Raw genomic sequence first — 18,630 nt, 5'->3', positions numbered from 1 at the left:
CAATCACCTGGATCATAAAAACCAAAGCAGTTACATGCTGCCAATCACGATAGAATATGATAAAGATAACAGTCCTCTGCACGAACTACAAAACTTTAGTAGTTAATAATTCATTTACCCACAACGACCCAAAACAATACCGGCAAGAAGCTTCCTTCAAGTATCGTGGGGATTTATTCTCGGGCTCTCGCTAGGTTTTTTTTTTTTTTAATTATTTGAGGACGCTTTTTGAGAGGACGAAAGATTTAAAGGAGAATCTCATTTTGTAAAGACTTCCATATTTGCACTTGATACTTTGAAATGTCCCAAATGAGATAGAAGTGATGATAACGTTTAGAATGCGTTCCTTATACAGTGGATTGCATGAGGTACATTAACTTCCACCTGTTCTCGTAATTTTTTAATATGCTACGTTTCGTTATTTTATTTTATTCTTTTGTGGGCATCACCGTCCCAATAGGAAAAAATATCTTAGATAACAGACTTCAAATTTTATCATGTTTTAGTCGGTGTTTAGATAAAAGTTGCTGATAACGTGGCAAAGTGTCTCAAAGCTTAATGTAACCAAACGTGTCGATTAGGTTAGTTTTCCATTAAATAACACAATTCCTTTCAATACGTTTTGCTTGAAAAAAATAAGCAGATAAAAGAAAAACAAAGTGTTGATCGGACAAGATTTCAAAGTATTGTTTGTACATTAATGTCGGTTTACAAACAAATGATTTTTGGTGGTGAACACTCGCAAAAGTTTTTTCTAAAGCGTTTTTCAGACATTGCTTTGTCATTCAGTACATTATGGAGGCCCGCGTCACTTCTCAACGGCACGAAATTTGTCTAATACTCGGTAGCCTTTGTTGGCATGCTCCGGTCATAAAGTGAGAGTGTTATCCCTTGACGAGTTATACACATCACTGTTTCACGGGTGCATTATGTTAATCTATGCCCCTATACTACTCATACGTAGCCAGAGGTAACCCAACAGAGACTTCAAGAGGTAAAATGGAATACCCATCAATTGTAATGAAAATGGTACTCAAATTTGGTTAAGATCGCCTCATTTTCTCTCCCATAAAAGGCTGCCGAGGTCGTATGCCTAAACGTGTAGCACTATTTCTTCGAAATCCGGACTGTCATACACGGTGGATATATTTTCATAAATGCATCGAAAGCCATTTTTAGCCTCACATTTCAGCGGCCTCAGATTGCAGATACAAAAGAACTGATCACATGCTTTATATCACTTGTGGGTGTGACGACCATCCACATAAGGAACAGAATTTACCGCGATCAACAACTACTTAACGTTAAACTTAAAAGCTTAGTTCATGATTTTAATTTTCAAATTTTTTTCATTGGCTCCTCGATTATACTCGTTGGTGAATTACGTGATAACTACATGTGTAATGTGGTTGGTTCCTTTGGAGCTAAAATTGAAGAATAAGGAAAAGAAAGAAATTTCTAACAAAACCCGAAAAGTTATGTTTATGAATTCTGGTCATGTCTCCTTTCTACAGCAGAGACGATAAGAGACTGTGGGGGGGGGGGGGGGGACCCACGGCTTCCGATCATAGGATACCCTTCACTAAAGTTCTCTGAATAGAATTGTCGCTTAAAAAGATGAGGCATATAACTTTGTTCTCCTTTAATGGAGGTGCCCGTGAATGCATGTCTTTTGTCAGAACAGTTAAAGTACCAATGCTTAAGAGCCTAGGTCCAGTTCTTCCACAAAGGGATGATAACGCTATCCAATGGGTTAATCGCTGTTTAGCAGATAACTCAAAACAAAGCGCGTGGCGCAATCCATGGGATGGTATCTTTTCAATAAAGGAGATATTTGTTACCCTTGTGCTCTTTATCTATTAAATTTCCAAAGGTAGACACAAAAGGGGTACGATGTCAGAAAATTCCAGAAGGTGACTTTTTGTTTATCCATTTAATTAATTTTTGTTTTCCAGTTTATATTTTAAATCTTTACTTCATTTTTTTTTTTTTTTTGATAGCATGCGCAAATAGTAAACGTATAATTTTCAGCACCTGGTTTTCCAAACAAACAAGAGATAATTCGACATGAATTATTTCCGCGACTGTGCGATAGCAGGAGAACAAAGAAACTTCTCTATAAAACATTGTCAAGCTGCTCGTTTAACGGAAATTTTCTACTGACCAATTCTCTTATTTACGGGTGGGCACAACCCCAGCCTAAAATGGTCTGGTCATCAACTATCACCGGGGAGGGTCCAAGAATCTGGCGGGGGGAGGGGGTTCCTAGGATTTTTGAGGATCACATGGTTTTCAGAGGGGATCAGTCGCGCCAGCAGAGTAGAACTATAGGGGGGGCTATAGAAAACTGATTGCAAATGAGGGGGATCCTAAGAGTGCTATAAAGCCTTAGCTGGGTGTCAGGTAAAATATACTGTAACAAAACAAAAATCCCCCGATCCACCCTCCCCTCCCACAGGCATTAAATAATGACCAGTCCCTTGGCAAGAAAAAAATCTATAAGAGTGTGGAAAAGCGATAGAATAAAGAAGCTCTCTCTGAGGGCACTGTGAAACTCCTCATTCACCAAAACTTATCAACGATCCAATTTTTTTTTTAGTTTGGGCGCATTGATGACCAAATACCTTTTTTATGAACATGAAAATTTAGGTGTCAGTGTTGAATTGCTCATGACATCATTGCCAGAATTACAAAGAATGTTTAGCTTAGTTTATTAGATTCGCCGACAGGCAGGGACACCGCAACAGCTTGCGCCAATTACTGCGGTCCCAGTAAACCCACTCATCCCACCCCAGGGGAGGACATCCATCACACAGTAATCTCGTGCGGGGGAAGTTAACGTCTCCTACCCCTAACCCTGCAGGAGACGGGCCTCCATTTTTCGTCACTATCCGAGAAGACTAGAATATCTGACCATTTCTTGATGTCATAGAAAGGTAGCATATTCTCGTCATTTTTATTTTAAGACCTTGAGTGTTGGTCCGGCCGGGGCTCGAACCCTCGACCTCCCGCACAACAGTCCAGCGCTCTATCCATTGAGCTAACCGGGAGGCGGTCTGATCTAGTGTCCATCTCATTTGAAAAACTAGACAAGGTCAGACCAGACTCACAAAGTTTTCTTGGAAAAAAAATTTGTGAAAAGAAAACAGAAATAAGAAACGAAGGAAAAAGTTCAAGCTTATTTCATGTTCGATCTAAAGTCTTGGATTTTTTCAACTGAGATTATTAACATTCAACAGAGAAACATTTTTCTATATAAAATCAACCGAATAACCACCGTTTAAATATGACACAAGTTACCCTCAGGCTGAACATCAAAATAGAGAAACTAAACGGAAAACCAAAGACCAATCCTTCTGCATTGGAGAATTATAACAAAGAGCGCCCAAGTCTTATCAAATTCCAAATGAGCCATTCTGTTGTAAATCTCTATGTATACAAGACCGCACGAATATAACATGACGTGTGCAGTTTCACTTCAGCTGCAAAGCTGCCGCACAGTTTAGCCCCGAGGTTTCAAAAAATTCAAGACCGTTTTTCCGCTCCATTACAATTGACATAAACCTTTTGGAGCTCAGAATGAAAAGTAAATAATACTCGATTGAAAAACAATGAACCTGCAACTCCTGCAAACGAAGAAACTAACTCAGGAAGCTAAAGTTACTCTCGGCTTCGCCTCGAGCAGCTCTTACGCTTCTCTTGTGCTTTCCAAATTTTCCGCGCGCATCCATTTTTCGATATGAGAATGAACAAGTTAAAAGTGATAAGAATATTTCTAACTCAAATTATCGGTCTCCTCATTTTATTTAAACAATAGAAAAAAATAGCGATTTAGTAAATATCTTAGAATATATTTTATCGCCGGGAGTATGTAAATTGTAAACAGCCTTTTAGGTGTCTTAACTGATCATAATTATCGGTGCTTATTCTTAGCATTCCGTGTTTTTTTTACTGACTCGTGTATCCATAAGCACATTAAAAGCTTAAAACCATCGGCTTCTGTCACTTAGTTATCACATCTTGAGGGAATAAAAATGAGGTTTGTGACAGGTATATCGTATCAACTTATTATGGAAAACACATCTGTAAATCTCCCAGAAACCACCTTCTAATATAAACAATTCGGCCGATAATTATAACAGCTGACAGACCGAAGCTACTAAACAGCTAGCTGTGAGCCCGATAGAATCTTGGTGTGAAAAGAGAGCCCTTCGCTGCAAGTGCCAAAGAACTATATTGTTGCACAAAAAATTGATGAGGATTTTCTGAAAGGACTTCTTGCTGGCGGGTGAATTTGCGCTCCCCAGTTGTTCACGCAATATGCACAAATGGCAAAATTCGACTCAGGATAATCTTAAATATTTAATTGAACCGCATAGCAAATGTTGCTTTAGCAGACAACCTCTTAAGTCCGAGTGCAATATGCCCGACAGATTGACGCTTTGAATTGGCGTTGTAAAGGGCACACATAAATTTGCGCATAACATAAATGTCCCCAAAACTAACTGCCGCACCAGTGCAGACGGATTGAGAATGTCTGCTCCTCAAATAGTGAAGCAGGTTTGTGAGCAACTCATCGTTTATTATGTCTGTACGGAGAATCATGACTAAAAAAATCCCTTTTGTTTTTCTTTTGTGACAGATTTTATGTCTGGCCCTTTGTTTGGATATGGTACGAGAGCAAAAGTCCTTACTCTGCGAATGTGAGTTTTTCATTCTGAGATGATTTTTCGGCAATTGTTTTGATTTGTACAATTTTGTTAACCTGAACTGGTAACAAAATATCCTTTGGCTAACATAAATTCAAAAATGTACGGTTTAGTCGGAGGGTTGCATGCTGCAAGAACTGCGATATGTTACCTTTTTTAAGCCGGATTGCTGATGAAATGAAATGAAGATTCTTTCTGAGCTCGGAAAAAAGAAGTTCTTCCTTCACATATACCCAATGTGTATGGTTAGAGGGCTTTCGCGCGCTGCAGGAACCTGTATTATTGCGATATTTCGATGTTGTGAAGCCAAACTGAATCTCAAATTGATACAACTTACAGTGAATTATACAATTATTCTGAAAGGCTAGGAAGGCATAAAAATAAATACTTTTTTGGTTGTTTTTTCCTCCTTCTTTGAGGTTTTATAACGTCTTGTTAGCCCATGTATATGTTATTTTGAGAATTTTCAAAACATCGGGTAAAGAATCGCAGCATCGAGACCTAGGTTGAGGCTAGTTTTTTTAATTAGAAATCGTCTAATGAAGGTAATGTTGGAAAGAACCTCGCGAAAACAGATGTACGAATTTCTTTGTAAGGGAAAATAAATATTATAAGTTGGATAAACAAAAATCGTTCGAACAGTTTTTGTTTGAAAAATAAAAGGCCGATCTTAGATTAAAAAGTGAAAATGAAGTTTAAATATAGAATGCGTATTTATCAGTATGATTACAATTTCTTTGCGAGAAAACGAAATCGTGATAAAACTATGGTGATATCATTAATTCATCACAAAATAATAGGCCATCTAGTGTTCTTTGAAGCTGTGAATTAAGACACAAGCTATTGAAAAGAATATATTGTTTACTTCCAAGGCACCTCGGGATATAAACGATTTCGAATGAGTACACTCTTCATTTTAATCGTTTGGTACCTGTTTTAGGCGTAATTTGCATGTCAAACAGTCATTTTCTGTTTCTGTGCAAAAAACCACGAAAACCGCAATTTGAATCTGGCTCTTTCGAATACATATATAGAATACCATGTAAAGATTCAACCTCAAATTGGGGAAAAGAAAGAAACAATTTTGACTATCAAACCTAGTTTTTGTTGTAAAGTACATGAATCAAATTATAAAGTCAAATTTCGGAGAAAAAAAAATCAGTGAGTTTGTGCGGTTAAGTCAGTGAGAAACCTGCTTTAAAAGCTGTTTGGCGTTGGGAACCTGTAAATGCTTTGACACTTTCAAATCCTGGCTAACATCAATTAAAAGATTTCTCAAAGGAACCTGAAATAAATTTATCAAATGGGAAATTGGCAGAAAGTTACAATAAAAGAACATATAGTATTGGTCAATCGTGAATATCGTTTGAATTGTAAGATTGGAAATCATCTAACTCTTTTATTGGTGATTTATATGATATATTTCCACATCTAAGTCTTTATCAGTTTATATTTTAGGTTGAAAATTAATTCTGAGTAGGGAGGAGGCCTGACTATTAACAACAGGCCATACAGCAATAACAAGTCTTAGCTACAAAGCAACTCTTAAAGGAACGTCAATTCAGTTAACCCCAAACCCGTTTTAAGGGTCATAAGCCTGTAGATGACACTAGCCCTGGCGTTGACTCTACACAAAAATCAAGTCGGATACAAAAAAAAAAGAAAATAAGAGTAATTTAACAGTTTAAGCACAACGCACATTTATATCTGTTACGGTTGTTTTCCAAAAGAAACACATCATACATTTTCTGCCTGAGCATTTTTATTCTCGTGGTTTTGCTTTCTCTTTTCTCAGTTTAATCTATATTTTGTATATACTATATTTAATTTGTTTTGTTTGGATCGTTTGAGTAGTTTCAACATTGAATTTATTATTCGCGTATATGCCAAGCCATCATCATCGGATTAATCCTTTTCTCTGATTTTACATCGCTGTAAATTTCTTTATATTTGCATTCCTTGGCAACTTTTAATTGGTTTTGGTTTCTTAGCAACCAAATCGTGCTTGTATCACCCTCGATAAATTGGCGCCTTGAGGCAATTGACGGTTATTTTAGGAAACAAAAATTATATCGTATGTTCATTTATTAGACTCAGAATAGTCCATTTAACAGTTGCTTGCTTGGTTGCCAAGCCTTTGAACAGGGGTGAGGCTAAAGGTGACATTTTTATGATACAAGCGTTGCTGCTTTTCAAATGCAAATTACTTTGTTATCGTGCTAACTAGATACTGGTCTCTATCACAACAAGGTCACCTTCAGCCTCACTCCAAATCAAAGGCTTGGCCACTAAGCACACAACTGTAAAATGGTCTATCACAATAATGTTGTATAAAATATTAAGAAGACCTTCTATTTTATTCAGACAAAGCTGCACCACCATCAAGCCTCAATGACTCTCTCGCAAAGTTTCTCCCTTCTCCTTCCTATCGTCCATCTGGTTACCACAAAATATCTTTTCAGCAGTTGTCTGTCAAGGAGTGTGCGCAGTTATGCCTTCAAGTGGCTGGAGAAAATATTTACAACTGTAGTTCCTTTGAACACATAACAGCTACACGTGATTGTCTTTTGACGGAGCTCTCGTGTAAAGATCATGAACTATTGCTCGATAACTCAAGATCTTTTTATCAACTGAAAGGTAGTTTTTGTTTTTTGCTAAGTGGTACAGTTGAAGGAAACAAATTATCAGAAAAAGGTTAAACAGTCATCCCTCAGAATTTCCACAAAATGAGTGCCAAATGACCCTTCTCGGATTCCAAAGGGCAGTTCTTACTTAACGCGGGTTAATAAGTTATACTTGCTGTGAAACGTTTGTTGAACAATTCTAACGAGTGTTCAAAGAAAAATCTGATTCTCGTCATACCCCCAACCTTAGCCCAAAGTTCCAATTCTGTCAATGATTTGGTATAGCAGTCGGTCCCTAGTTTTTGTTAAAAAAAAAAAAAGGGAATTTAGGTAACAAATCGCTTCCAAAAAAACCGAAAATCTCATCTGAAGAGGGAGGGGGAAGGAAGAAGGTCCAAAAAGATTTTGTCAATTTAAAAGGAATTCACTTCTCTCGGTCTATTAGTATTGTGATCGTCCGATCCCAGTGGTTAACAGCATCTAATTTGCATATTTCTTAGGCCCAAATAGAACGACGCCCTGTGCAGCTGTTTCTTCCTCGACTTCTTTGTCTACAAGCTTCATTCGACCATCCACAGTGTCTCAAATCGCGTCTTTTACTAGCACAATCGCAACTTCTCAGGATACACCAAGATTAAAGAGCGGTATGTTTATTTTTCCGGCACAATATACTGATAGCTTCTAGGGCTGCTAGTGGGATTATAGACCAACCTTTTCGTTCACTCTTGCTTCAGTTCAACAAGTCTACTACCACAGTCATTTCATGTTTACGAAACACAACAAATCTTTGCTTTATTATACAAAGCACCACGACATGAACGTGATAATAAAACTTGTGTCAAAATTTAAAAAGTGCACGAATTGTATCGTCATCGTGGACTTTCCTTTCCCAAAGAGTGGAGTAAAAATTCATTCCAGTTCTAAAATCTGTCCACAATTGACGCAAGCAAAAAGAAGGTTGTTTTACAAATTCCTTCAAACTAGAGAAGATCGTCTTCCCCTGAAATATTTATGGGTTGTACTATCAATAATAAAGGGTGAAAGTTTCTAAAGAGACTGTCGCGCTGCGTCGGTGGGGGTAACAAGGTAATTTGGTTATATCAACTAGGTTGAAATAGTAAATTAGCCACCGTAAAGAGTTAAAAAGCTGACGTTTCGAGCGTTAGACCTTCGTCAGTATTCGCTCAGATGAAGGGCTAACGCTCGAAACGTCAGCTTTTTAACTCGTTACGGTGGCCAATTCACTATTCCAACCTAGTTGATATAACCAAATTACCTATCAATAATAATCCTGTCATTTTTTCAAAGTATTTTTAAGCAAAGAAAAATATTATTTGTAACACTAACAACGAAACTGAATTCCAGAAAGTAATAACCTAACGTTTCAAGTAAAGCTGCGACTGGAAAACGAGTCTTGGAGACTTTCTTATGAAAACAAAAGCAGTGGTATGTCCTTGAACATGTCGTCTGCCTTAGAGGAAAACGTAAGTCATTTCGTACACATGTTCTGAATCAGTAAGCTGGCTAGAAATGCTCAAGTGCACATGTAGATAAGTGTTCGACTTGATCAGACTAGCATAATCTGCATAATCTGTTTAACGTGACTCGTACAATCTGTTTAATCTGTATAATCTGGTTTGACTCAAAAAAAGAGAAAACAATATTTGAATATAGAAAACTGAACGAAACAAAACGGAACGAAATACTACTTACGAGATTCGTAAGTTTAATAGAAACGCGATTAAACGAAACGTAAAACAACTCACTTGCGAGTACATTGTCTAAACCATAATATGCATATCTAACCCAGCTCCACGCGGACAGGACAAAAGAAACTAAACAAGGCGCATCATGATAAACAGTACAAATAAACTGCAAAATGTCTGGAACTGTCCGAATGATAAAGATTGAGTGATTTACTATTGATTTAAATTAAATGTGTTGATGCACACTGTTCCCATTAACGAACGATAAGTGTAAGGGTCTTAACAGTCAGATCAAACTGAGCTAGCTTTAGCGCTAAGTTCTTGCTTCTTATCTCGCCTCTACGAGTATCGCTACAATTTGAAAGATTTTGCAATCTTAAAATATGTGCGAAACTACATTCATAACTAAAATATTTGCATCGTTATACTTTTATTTTCCATTATCTTTCTTGCATGACAGATCTTCCTAGTTATAGGTAATGCTTCTTCACTTCTGCAAGTATCAGTACTTCAACTAAGGTAGATGTCAAATGAATATAAAATATGAAACCTTGATGAAACAAATGTTTCTACTTGCCTGAACGTATTCATAAGTATTTGTTTTTTTGGTTTTTTTTTTTTCCCCAAATTTGGGTAAACGTAGCATTTCTTTGTACTCATCATAACTTTCATAAATAGAATAAGAAAGATGACAAGTTTTGGGCTTGGTAAAGAAATAGAGAAAGATGTCTTCGTCTTGTCTTGTCGAACCTCAGATCTTTGAATTCCGCGCTCCGATGCTCTACCATTGAGCCACAGAATCTCTATGGCTAAGTATGTAGTATGTGTACACGATGCTTAAGGCCAGAAACAATAATTAAGATGAGATTTTAAAATCTTGAATTGAGATAGCACTTAACGCGCATAAATTAGTATCAAAGGCGCCATCAATCGTCCATTTTCCTGCGAAGGCACGTTTAACCGAGTTGAATGTGTTAGTTCAAAAACAATTGTTGTGTTTTTTGTTTTGGTTCTGAATAGGAATACCAGCGGCTTGGTTATCGCAGATATTCGTCTAACGTTTTCAGGGGAGTTCCACTTGCGTCATACGAACCAATTTTACAGTTTCCTCTCCAAAAGTGGACGCTTAGGGTCCATGCCAATCAGTGTCATCAATGATACATGTAAGTACTACATCGGGAAAGGTCTCAGAAGCCTGTAACAAAGAAAATTTCAACACGTAAAGAGAATCGCTATAACTTTCAATGGGTTTTATGATAATTTTAGAGCACTGAAGAATGTTAGAAAATATAGAGATTAACGATTACATCAATAATTAATAAGGTAATTTCCTACTGTAGTTCCAGGAAAGCCGCCCGAGCAATTAAACGTCACCGTACAAGGCCCAACAGCGCTTCATGTGTCATGGTCATCTGAGAGAAAACGACAGGTGATAGAGAACTGGGGCCTAAGAGTCATTTACAAAGCCACTGATAACATTATACGCAGTGTTTTAGTGAAGGAGAGCCAATCAGAAGTTAATATATCAAGATTACAACCTGGTACTACATACACAATTTGGACCGTACGCGTCACTTCAAAAGGCTTCGGGTTCCCCTCGAAAGCTCTCAATATCACCACTCGGCATCGAGGTGAGGCTAGAAAAAGAGTAGGAACAAAATGGAAAAAAAATATGTGAACCAATTCTCACAGGCGATGGACAGAGAAATAGCTGAGTCTCTGAGAGGCCCAGCCACTACTAAGAAGGCTACAAATGCGGACAGGAAGCCCTCGAGCTAGCTCGGCCTTACACTAGGTTTACCTGTGATCCCATCAAATAACTTCCTTGTAGGTGTATATTTTACTCTTTTTAACAAATGGTAAACACCACAGCGTACACTATTGAGTTATGGATGGACGCGGGAGGTTGCTAAGCACGAAAGAAGCGTAAGAGTCGCTCAAGGCGATAGCCGAGAGCGACTCCAGCTTCTTGAGTGCTTAGCAAACCTCCCAAGTGCATCCATAACTCAATAGTGTACGGTGTGGTGTTTACCATTTGTTTTATAACATAACATTGATACATTGTAGCTGAAGAGTTCCCTTTTATTTAACAAATCTTACGTGACCAGAAAAAACAAGCGCGCGCGGAAAAATAGTCTTTGCATTTGTTCACGTCAGCAGCGTATACCCATGGGCAAATGGGGGACGCTAAATTGACCAATCAGAGCGCGCGCTTTACTTTGGTTATGTTATAATATGAGTTTGTGACTCTCAAGATTCAAAGTTGTCAATGATGTGGTTATGTCATAAGTTTAGTTTTTCATATATTTGATCATATAATTATTGCACTCAAAGTTCATTCACCGAAACGAATTTGGTCATCATTTGGCGATGGTTACGGAAATACTCATCTGGGAATAAGAAATACAATATCTATACACTTGTAAGCACTGAACATCTTCGTTTCCCAGCAGGGGCCTTTATTGAAACAAAATGTAACAAGATTAAGAATCCTAATCGGCAGGGGTCCGAAACCAGTTGGCTGTTTACAAAAGTTACCCAGGACCTCCGGGTCGCAAGTCCAACATTCTTACTACTCCCTCACATTACTTCCACTTCTTCCCATTTCACTAACTGTTGAAAAAAGATTACTCGGCTAAATATCTTTTTTGTTTTCAGCTCCACAGGATGTCAGTATACACTTCAAAGTGTTACTAATGAATGTGTCATGGGACACTCAGCTTGGAAACAAGAGTAGCGAAACGTCTATGAATTTGTCGTCGGTTATAGAAACCAGCGTAAGTACTAATAACAAAATCCTTGAAAGCTGTGCAATTTTTCTGCCTTACGAAAACGACGTTAAGGAGCCCTGGTCAACGAACACAGGAATTTCATATGCTACAGGTACTTTCTTCAGTCGAAAGTACGATTGAAAATCTATCCACTTACTGGATGAAATAGCCGCTGGAAGCTACAAGATTGCACAGAGAAAGGGCATGTTATACTTGATCAGCGCATTGCTTTAGACTTAACTGCCTCTATTGTTAACCCAAAGACTGCAGTTAGAGTTCCTGGGAAATCAATTCACATCTCCTGTTATTCTATCCAGAGGCTCCGCTAGTTTATCTAGACGATGAGGAATCAGGAAAACCTGTAATAACCACCACCACGGCGAATACAATGCACCTATGTGCGTTTTCATTCCATAGTTTTGCAGTGATGGAAAGTAAGAGAGCTTATGACTTCAATAATCCATCACCAGTTTACCATTCCCAGCACGGGCCTTGCAGCCCTTCACCGACCCAGGCCATCTCACTACTCGTGGGCAGAGAAAGAATCCACATAATTCATCTTTTATTTTTACAGGTCATAGTCTTACATCAAAATGAATCATCCTTCAAGAACGTCTCAAGTATACAAATCAGGTACCAAGTATTACAGAATAAGTTTCCAAATGTCATTTCAGCGTAGCAGTGGGCAAAGTGGATAGGCTACAAGGGCGTAGCCAGGGGGGTGTCCTGGGGTGCCTGTAACTCCCCCTTGGTAAGCCTTCTTTTGAACAAACAACCTACAATATTCAGGTGGTGAAAAAGCCATGACAATATCTTGGCCTGCCCACTATACTCTCACTGCTCATCCCAAAACTGTAACAGAAAGTAAAACATGCACGGCGTGGAGGTCGACATAACAATCTGGTGAGTAGCCTCTGTTACCCCCCCCCCCTCTTTGAAAAATCCTGGCTACGCCCCTGGGCTATTGCAAGATTTAATTCTTAAAGGTTGTAATCAAAACCTTTTCAGAAAACATGCCTCATGAATCTATCGGGTGTTATCTGGGCGAAAATGACTACAAGGCTCTCAACTATTACGTTTTTCGATAGGTTTTGGAGCCCCATGAATTTGCTTTGCTTTATCACCTATTTTCATGAGCTGCATCACACATAATAGCTTACATTACATAGAAGTTTTTCGCAGAAGACCGCAATAGGTGCGACTATAGGCAAACCCACTGAGACCTCGGAGGTTTTTTGGGAGGTTTATTAGGAGTTCGTAGTTTTCTTCTTACACATTAGAAACCGCTTAAGAGACGTTTCATTTAGCGGACAGTGTAACTTTTCCCTGATCAAAAACTAGAAACTCAATTTGGTGCAAGTAGTTTATACATCCATTTTTTTTTTTTTTTTAGCAGCAACTACAGTGGTGAGACTTTGGTCTCCATGGAAGCCCTTTACAATCCAAACACTAAAATGAGAGACCTCTACAACATATATGAGGCTCTCTACATCGAGAAAAGGCTGCAAAACCTGCAAATAAAAGTGATCGACGACAACAGTACGTATTTAAAACTGAAACTAAAACCTTTTATTTTTTCTCTTCTTTTGTAGGGTCCTATCTTGATTGATAATATAATGATTTCAATAATTTCAGGCTATTTGCTTGGCTCAAGCAAAAGCCATTAAGTTGCGCTAAACCTACAACATGGGCATATGTTGCAGTTCTAAGATCTAGATGCAATTATTTTTCATCAGTAGCATTCCTAAAATGTACCCAAATGCAAATGTTAATACTTGATCACATACTGTAGAGTATGAAAAAAAGGAGAACTAAATAACACCTTCCTCTGTTTAGTTCCAGGAAAGCCGCCGAGGAATCTAACGTCAATTCCACTGAGTCCTTCCTCTATCAATGTCACATGGAACTTTCCTCAATCGAACCACTGTGAGGTTTTCCCTCTTCAAGGATTCCGTACTTTCTATTCTTTACAAAAAAATGTGACTAATATTCAATTCGTGGACGTCAAAAGCCCTAAAAATTATATCTTCATACAAAATCTGGAAAATTTTAAATATTACTCGCTTTGGGTACAAACGATAACTTCACGAGGCCTTGGGCCAAAAAGCACAGTAGTGCTAGCAAGGACGTTAGAAAAAGGTAAGAGTTTAAGAGAGTCATTTATTAATAAGCTCTTCCCCAATATTCCAAGTCATTTTTGTATCATAGTAGAAGCCCGATAGGCCAGTTGTGGCCCATTCGTCTCTAATTTAGAGACAGGTCGCATTGAAATTTGCTGCTTTATCTGTTTTGAGTAATTTATGATGTCGTCGAATTCTGCTCGATGCTGTTTCTTTAAAGCCCTCTTTGTGAATAGCTCAAATGAAAAGGTGCATTCCAGTGTGAAAATTTAGAGACTTTGTAAAGGGCTAGTTCAGCTACATGTTAAAAAGGGCTGATGGCTTCTTTGCCTCTTAATCCTATTTTAGTTGTTCCTATCAACGCATCCGTACAGCTGATTAATAAGGAATGGACAGATGATTTTTTAAATCTAACATCGAGCTCCTTCATGAATCTAACAAAGCAGTTACAAACTCAGGTAAGTGAGCTTGGTGCGTCTTTCACGACAAACTCTCTGATGAAGAAAAAATTTACCACCGCTTTCATCTTAGCGACATCTGATCAGCCATCAATTACGTGGTTGTTTCTTTTACAGGTAGCAGGTCTTTATCCAAACGAAACTCATCTACGAGATATAGTTATTCATCGCTTCAGGTGACTTTGTAAAATTATCTTGCGTAACCATGACTGTAAAACAGTAGAACCTTTATTCATGGAACATCCTTGAGACTAAAAAATTGCACCTAGATAGATGCTCCTTCAATGCGTCCCTTGAATGTAAGTGCCTTCTGAATAGAGACGTCCCAAAAGCAGGTCCCATTGCATGTTCTTTCTTTCATTCATTCCCACATTCTTCCATTCATTCATTCATTCATTCAGTCATTCATTGCGTTAGTCATTCAATAAATCAGTTGTTTTTTTAAAGGATTTGATTTCATTTGCATACGGTTAAAATATAAAGGACTCTCCCTAAACATATAACTAAAAAAGCTGAACTTCCCCAGTAGCCACTACTTTAAACTGGGACAACAACGACACCAAGATAATATATGAACATTCAAATTTTAAGTCTTTCTCGACTATTCTACGCGCAAGTTGATACCAAGCTCTCATCACTTCAGGAACGACAGTGGCAAAGTCATTGCAGATATGGTAATTATCTTTGGTCAACAAGTGGAAATGGAACAGTTTATAACTCTTTACCAGGCTCTTTACCGGAATGGCTCTCTTGGCGACTTAACGGTACACCCCACATGGGACAATAGTATGTCTTTGTTTTATTGCATTAAATGATTTGATTATGATTGTTTGTTTGTTTATGCATCCAACCATTTTGTACGAAATTTCTTGCTTCTGTCATATATATCCTACTTTTAAATAACAAGAAAGGGTTTCATAACGTTTTTTTACTTTTAGTCCCCGGAAAACCTCCAGAAAACATCTCAGCACTCGCTTCAAGTACAACTAGCATTCGAGTGAATTGGAACAGGGTCCCAAGTGACTCGGATATCATACAATTTAAGGTATATTACGTAACAGCAGACAGTCAAAATGAAACCATTTCAATGATTAACGTCAATGCAACAAAAGACAGCGTGGGGATCGGAAACCTGGAAAAGTTTGTCAACTACACCGTTTGGGTGAGGAGTGTTTCAAGAAGGGGTCCTGGTCTCTCCAGCCTTCTGATCTACGTCAGAACATTGGAGGAAGGTAACGATAGTCACAATTCTCCAGTTCTTTACTCGACTATAAGACTTTTCCCCACAATTTGCTGTAATGTCGCAATCTGATCGGCCAATTTGCCGTTGTCGATAAGAGTATAGACAACGCTGCTCGCGTTAATGTGTCACGCAATGGTCACGCACTGAAAGAAAGTTTTATTTGACGTCAATGCTATGGTTTGGCGGGGTCTGTACTCTTATCGACAGCGATATTCGTCATCATAGTGGTCAGAATTTGTCGCGGACTCACTCGGCCCGAGCCTTTTCAATACTCCGCATAATGGAGAGAGTTGATTCAACTCGTTTCTGCTTTTCTTATGAACGAAAAGGCCTTGACACTTCAAATATTTGCCACTATAAAAGAATTTCACGTTTAAATGAGAATTGTATTCGTATCATGGGTCTTACTGTTCCTCCTTTTTTTTCTCAATTTAGTTGTACCAATCAACTTGACAATTCGTTTCACCAGTATGAAGTGGAATGCAAATCTTTCCAATCCAGAGAGTGGAAGCTTCAGAAACTTGTCTCAAACAATAAGAGAAAATGTAAGAAAATTTGCTATGCTGAACTTTTGCTTTTAAGATTATATCGTCTATAGGTGCTAACTGGTACCATTTAAATAGTACACACAATTCAGTTACGGAATTTTCTATATGAGGGAACTACCCTGCCCTCCACGTATGGATACTGTTCCACCTTATATGGTTCGGCCATACAGGTATTAACTGCCAAACAGGAAGTGTTTTCGAGGTCTTTAATCTTACACAGGGAAAGTCTTAGATCGAGTGTTAGCATTGACGATGAGCGGGCTGTATGTATGTTATAAACATTTCTTTTTTCAATTTCATTCCAGATATTTTGTCTGAATCGGCTAGACGTGACTGGATGTGATAAAAATACCAAATCATTTTGGCTTAAACAAGTCAGGGTTTTTAACTTACAGTAAATGCAAATACCGTCCAAAACGTCCGGGGGGGAGTTCTAGCCTCTAAGTTGCATCTAGTAGTATGCAGTTAAAGATCAAGCTTTCTTAGATGTGTTTGCCTTACCATGTAGGCCTAATAACGACTTGAAGGAATTAAAATCACCCTTTGTAAGTCACAGCCTCTGAACTTTTAATCAATTTCCAATGAAATAAGCTGATGAATTCATACGACGGTTAAGAAAAGGCAAATTGAGGTTTAAATGAGGGCTCTGTTCACAAATGATGCTTTTCTTCCTCAGATACTTACATTGTATGGCCAGGAGTCGAGCTATCTGCGAGATGTGCGATGTCATCGATTTACGTTAGTGGCAAGATATTTCCGAAGTCATTTACGAGAAAGACCAATATAATCTTTTTACAGACTAAGCAAATATGATGCTGGTAAAAATTGTCATTAGGGAAAATTTTTAATCGAAGTTCGAACTAATACGGGATTATTCTTTTAGTACTTTTTCACTGTCGGTTTACTTTGAGTTTTCATTGGTTCCTTGAAGTTATTTTATTTTCCCTTTTGATTCGCCTTTGCTGAAACTTGGTTTTGTGTTCCGACAGTCAGTCAAAATATGCTCCTAATGAATGATAAAATGATAAAATTACCGCCCTCTTAGCAATAGTACATTGATACTGACGGTATTTTTTCAGAAATGGAAGTGTTTTGGCAGATATGACTATTGTTTATGGTCAAAATGTTGGACCCCAACAGTTTCGCACTATTTACAAAGCACTGTATCAAGATGGAAGACTGGGAAACTTGACCGTCCAACCAGTCAGCGATAATGGTACATAATCTTACATTTCACATGAATTCCATCCATATTCACATAAAATATCCGAGATAAAATGACTAAAAATGACAAGAAAATTTTGGCTTCTGGAAATAGGAACTGTATAGGTATCAAGAGATATAAATCATGTTTTAGGTGAAGTTGCAAAACGAAAAATGTAATTTGGACTGAATTTGATTTACTATTTTGTTCTTTTTTTCCCTTTCAGTGCCTGGTAAACCACCAGCCAACATAACTGCCAAATCTAACACGTCCACCAGCATTGAAGTCACGTGGCTATGCGTCGACTGTCAGCAGCACAATTTCACTGTAGCATTTCTTATTTCCTACAAACATGAGAAGAGTAACCGAACAGTAGGTCGCTCGGTAAACAAGACTGTAAGGAAGCTCTTGATAACTGGGTTGGGCAAGTACACAAACTACACGGTATACGTGACTAGCATAACGAGCTGGGGACTGGGTCTGCCGGGTGAACGACTATCTATACTAACACAAGAGGATGGTAAGTGTAGAGGAAACCTGCTGGATAGTGTTAAAGTGACACCCTCGAGACAGTATTAAAGACACTCACAAGACTGTGTTAAAATGATGATATGAAATGTACACCCAAAAGACTGTTTTAAAAAGAATTGTACGTGACTGTTTTAAGAGGACTCCTACAAGGGTTGTATGAGAGGACACTCCGGCCATAGACTATATCAAGGAAAAATCGCCGGTTTGCATGTAATGGACACCTACACGATTATATTTCGGGACACCCGAGGGACTCTCGCTAGTGTCTGCCCGATACATCTTGAGAAAATTGCGCAAAAGTAGTTTAATTGTTAAGCTCGGCGAACAGAGCGAGTAGTCACCAACCTTTCAAACCCGACAGTTTCAAACAACAATTGCTTAAATGGGTGTTTTGAAATTGAAAAATTAATATCAAACTTAGACCGGATCAAATGCGGGTTTCATTTAATTAACGTCTTCCGTTTTGGTGCTCACGTCAGTTTCATAGATAGGTACATAATAATTTTCTGCCGGCTGTATCGTCCATATTCAAAGCCATAGAAAGGACAAATGACAGATTATCCATCGGCAAGCCCCAGTTGTTCTTAGGATGGATAACACTATCCACTGGATCCTGACGTTTCGAGTGTTAGCCCTTCGCTCTGACGAACGGCTAACGCTCGAAACGTCAGCTTTTTAACTCTTTACAGTGGCAAATTTACAATATCAATTAGTTA

At 38.2% G+C, this 18,630-nt stretch overlaps 1 protein-coding gene across 2 annotated transcripts in view; it reads left to right on the top strand.

The window, feature by feature from the left end:
• The first annotated feature begins 4,404 nt into the window (after positions 1–4,404).
• The window catches only part of LOC111325212 (uncharacterized), a 31,860-nt gene continuing 17,634 nt past the window's right edge, over positions 4,405–18,630 (top strand). The window contains exons 1-20 of one of the 2 annotated variants that reach the window (XM_022928977.2): positions 4,405–4,560; positions 4,643–4,703; positions 7,074–7,346; positions 7,834–7,977; positions 8,699–8,817; positions 9,500–9,558; positions 10,060–10,202; positions 10,380–10,670; positions 11,698–11,816; positions 12,385–12,443; positions 13,207–13,349; positions 13,647–13,949; positions 14,279–14,388; positions 14,506–14,564; positions 15,032–15,174; positions 15,327–15,620; positions 16,067–16,176; positions 16,856–16,917; positions 17,259–17,395; positions 17,610–17,903. In XM_022928977.2, coding sequence (XP_022784712.2) covers positions 4,534–4,560; positions 4,643–4,703; positions 7,074–7,346; positions 7,834–7,977; positions 8,699–8,817; positions 9,500–9,558; positions 10,060–10,202; positions 10,380–10,670; positions 11,698–11,816; positions 12,385–12,443; positions 13,207–13,349; positions 13,647–13,949; positions 14,279–14,388; positions 14,506–14,564; positions 15,032–15,174; positions 15,327–15,620; positions 16,067–16,176; positions 16,856–16,917; positions 17,259–17,395; positions 17,610–17,903 — 2,950 coding nt within the window. In that variant the 5' untranslated portion in view covers positions 4,405–4,533. Of the gene's footprint in view, positions 4,561–4,642; positions 4,704–7,073; positions 7,347–7,833; positions 7,978–8,698; positions 8,818–9,499; positions 9,559–10,059; positions 10,203–10,379; positions 10,671–11,697; positions 11,817–12,384; positions 12,444–13,203; positions 13,350–13,646; positions 13,950–14,278; positions 14,389–14,505; positions 14,565–15,031; positions 15,175–15,326; positions 15,621–16,066; positions 16,177–16,855; positions 16,918–17,258; positions 17,396–17,609; positions 17,904–18,630 lie in introns of both variants that reach the window. The other variant, XM_022928976.2, reaches the window with a different exon arrangement.

Source organism: Stylophora pistillata, chromosome 1 (genome assembly GCF_964205215.1).
Source record: "Stylophora pistillata chromosome 1, jaStyPist1.2, whole genome shotgun sequence".
Lineage (NCBI taxonomy): Eukaryota > Metazoa > Cnidaria > Anthozoa > Scleractinia > Pocilloporidae > Stylophora > Stylophora pistillata.
This window is presented reverse-complemented; position numbering and strand designations above follow the sequence as displayed.